General features: G+C 58.1%; 1 protein-coding gene across 2 annotated transcripts in view; it reads right to left on the reverse strand.

Moving 5' to 3' along the window:
* OPRD1 (opioid receptor delta 1) overlaps positions 1-1,973 on the reverse strand; it is a 36,149-nt gene extending 34,176 nt beyond the window's left edge. For both annotated transcript variants that reach the window (XM_019512523.1, XM_019512522.1), the window contains exon 1: positions 1,791-1,973. In XM_019512523.1, the coding sequence (XP_019368068.1) occupies positions 1,791-1,876 (86 nt within the window). In that variant the 5' untranslated portion in view covers positions 1,877-1,973. The remainder of the gene's footprint in view (positions 1-1,790) is intronic.
* Positions 1,974-1,979: the final 6 nt, after the last annotated feature.

A 1,979-nucleotide genomic window follows, 5' to 3' on the forward strand; every position in this document is an offset into this window, starting at 1 on the left:
AAGGCTGAGTTCCAGGGAGAGAGGAGAGAACCAGAAGGGAACTGAAGGAATGAGAGTAACCTTGTGGGTTGGAAGGAAATGACTTGGGCCTTGCAGCTGAACACAAGAAGCTTGAATCTGACATGGCTGGAAGTCCCATCAGTGGGGTGGTTTAATCAGAACCAGCTGCCCAGCTTCAGCCTACCTACCCCAGTCCTCCCCCCGCACAAACCCCCATTCAGAACTGAAACATACCCACTGTGTGGGGCCAGTCAGGCCTAAGCTGAAACCATCCAGATATTCTTCACCTACCAGTTATGTAGCCAAGGGATTTCCATGGCTCTCTATCTGCCTAATGTTAGCGTGCACCTCAGGCCAGTCCTCGGGGGGAGATCTGCTGTTATCCGTGTCCCTGTCCTCTGCTAAGGGAAAATCTTCACTTGCTTATCTACAGGGTGTTTTATTAAATAACCATCACATAATGCCAGGGCATTTGTGTCTCTCTGGGAGACTCTGTCAGAACAGCTGTTGTCTAATGAGGATTTTGAAAGGTGTTGCATTAGAAAAGAGTTGGAGCCCATGATCTTTTCTGCCTGTGTCAAAAAAAGAACAAGGATCTCTGTTCTGGGTTGTGCAAGGGTGTTTGGGGGTCTCCACTGGAGCTCATCTGAGACGGGGCTGCACGGTCAGCTCTTCGTGGCTTGGAAACCATTCTCTGCAGAGGTTTGGTTTATCAGCGGGCGTAAGTTAGATTAGCTCTGTTGGCTTCAATGGGGGAAGCGATGCTGGCTGAGAGATGCGACCCCTTTCCTCTGCCCAGCCACAGCCCAGCTGTGCGATGCACAGAAAATGCCACATGTGAGCAAAGCGCTTTCAGCCTGCATGTGGGCAGCGCCGGGCTTCACCCCCTTGACATTTGCTGGCATTGAGGGGGACGGGCCGTGGCTTTGCTGCCAGACACTTTCAGCGTGCTGCATTTTCCCCCGGATCCCACTTCTTGCCTCTCCCAGCGCTGCACGCTGCGCTCACTAGGACCACACTGCTTGCACACTGCCCCCTCGACTGCCTGCTCTGCTCTAGGAGCCACAGCAGGGATTTGGAGGCACGTGCAGCATTTGGAGTCTGTGGTTTTAGGGGAGCTTTTTGCTTCCCCTTCTTCAGCATGCACAAGTCTGCGTACACAAACACACAGTCTCTTCTTTCCCTCCCTCCTGTTCTGTGCCTTGCTCTCTCTCTCTCTCTCACTCACACACACACACACACACACGCGCGCCAGTCTGTTGGCACAGGCTGGCTCCCCTCTTGCACCAATACTATCCCACCCCCACTCTCTGCTCTCACCTGCTGCCCTGGTGCACTGTTCACACCAACACACACCCCGTTCCTCTGTGCATGCACTGTTCCTGTGGGCACGAGCACACGCACACACAGTGTCTCTCCTGCCCACTAGCCCCACCGTTCTCTCGCATACACTTCACACACGCACACTTTGCACACACGCGCAAATGCCCAAATGCCTGCCCTATCCCCACCCCGCTTCTCTCAGCCCTGTCCTGCTCACACCCCGGCTGGCCCCCCCCGCCCCGCTCCGTCTGCAGTCCCCTCACCCTGGCGCTCTCCACGCACGCTTCTGTCCACCCCCCGCGCGTGGGCTCTGCCGGCCCTTGCACATCCCCGGGCACGCGGGCACAGGTCAGGTTGGACAGCGACAGCGGGGTCTCCGTCCTTGGCCACGCTGAAGACCAAGCCGTGAGTGGGACACGCGGGGCCTGGCCCCCCTCCGGCGCGGCGCGGCGCGGCGCGGCGCGTACCTGACGATGCCATACATGACCAGGACGTTGCCCAGCAGCCCCACCACGCACACCACGGAGTAGAGGGCGGTGATGGCGATGGCCATGATGATGGAGGTGGCGTTCTTGGCCGGGGTGCCCTGGGTGCCATTGGAGCCCTGGCTGGGGAAGGGGAAGGGGTCTTGCTCCGTGCCGTTGGGGCGCTCAGCA

Source organism: Gavialis gangeticus, unplaced genomic scaffold (genome assembly GCF_001723915.1).
Source record: "Gavialis gangeticus isolate Ggan-Ray unplaced genomic scaffold, GavGan_comp1, whole genome shotgun sequence".
NCBI lineage: Eukaryota > Metazoa > Chordata > Crocodylia > Gavialidae > Gavialis > Gavialis gangeticus.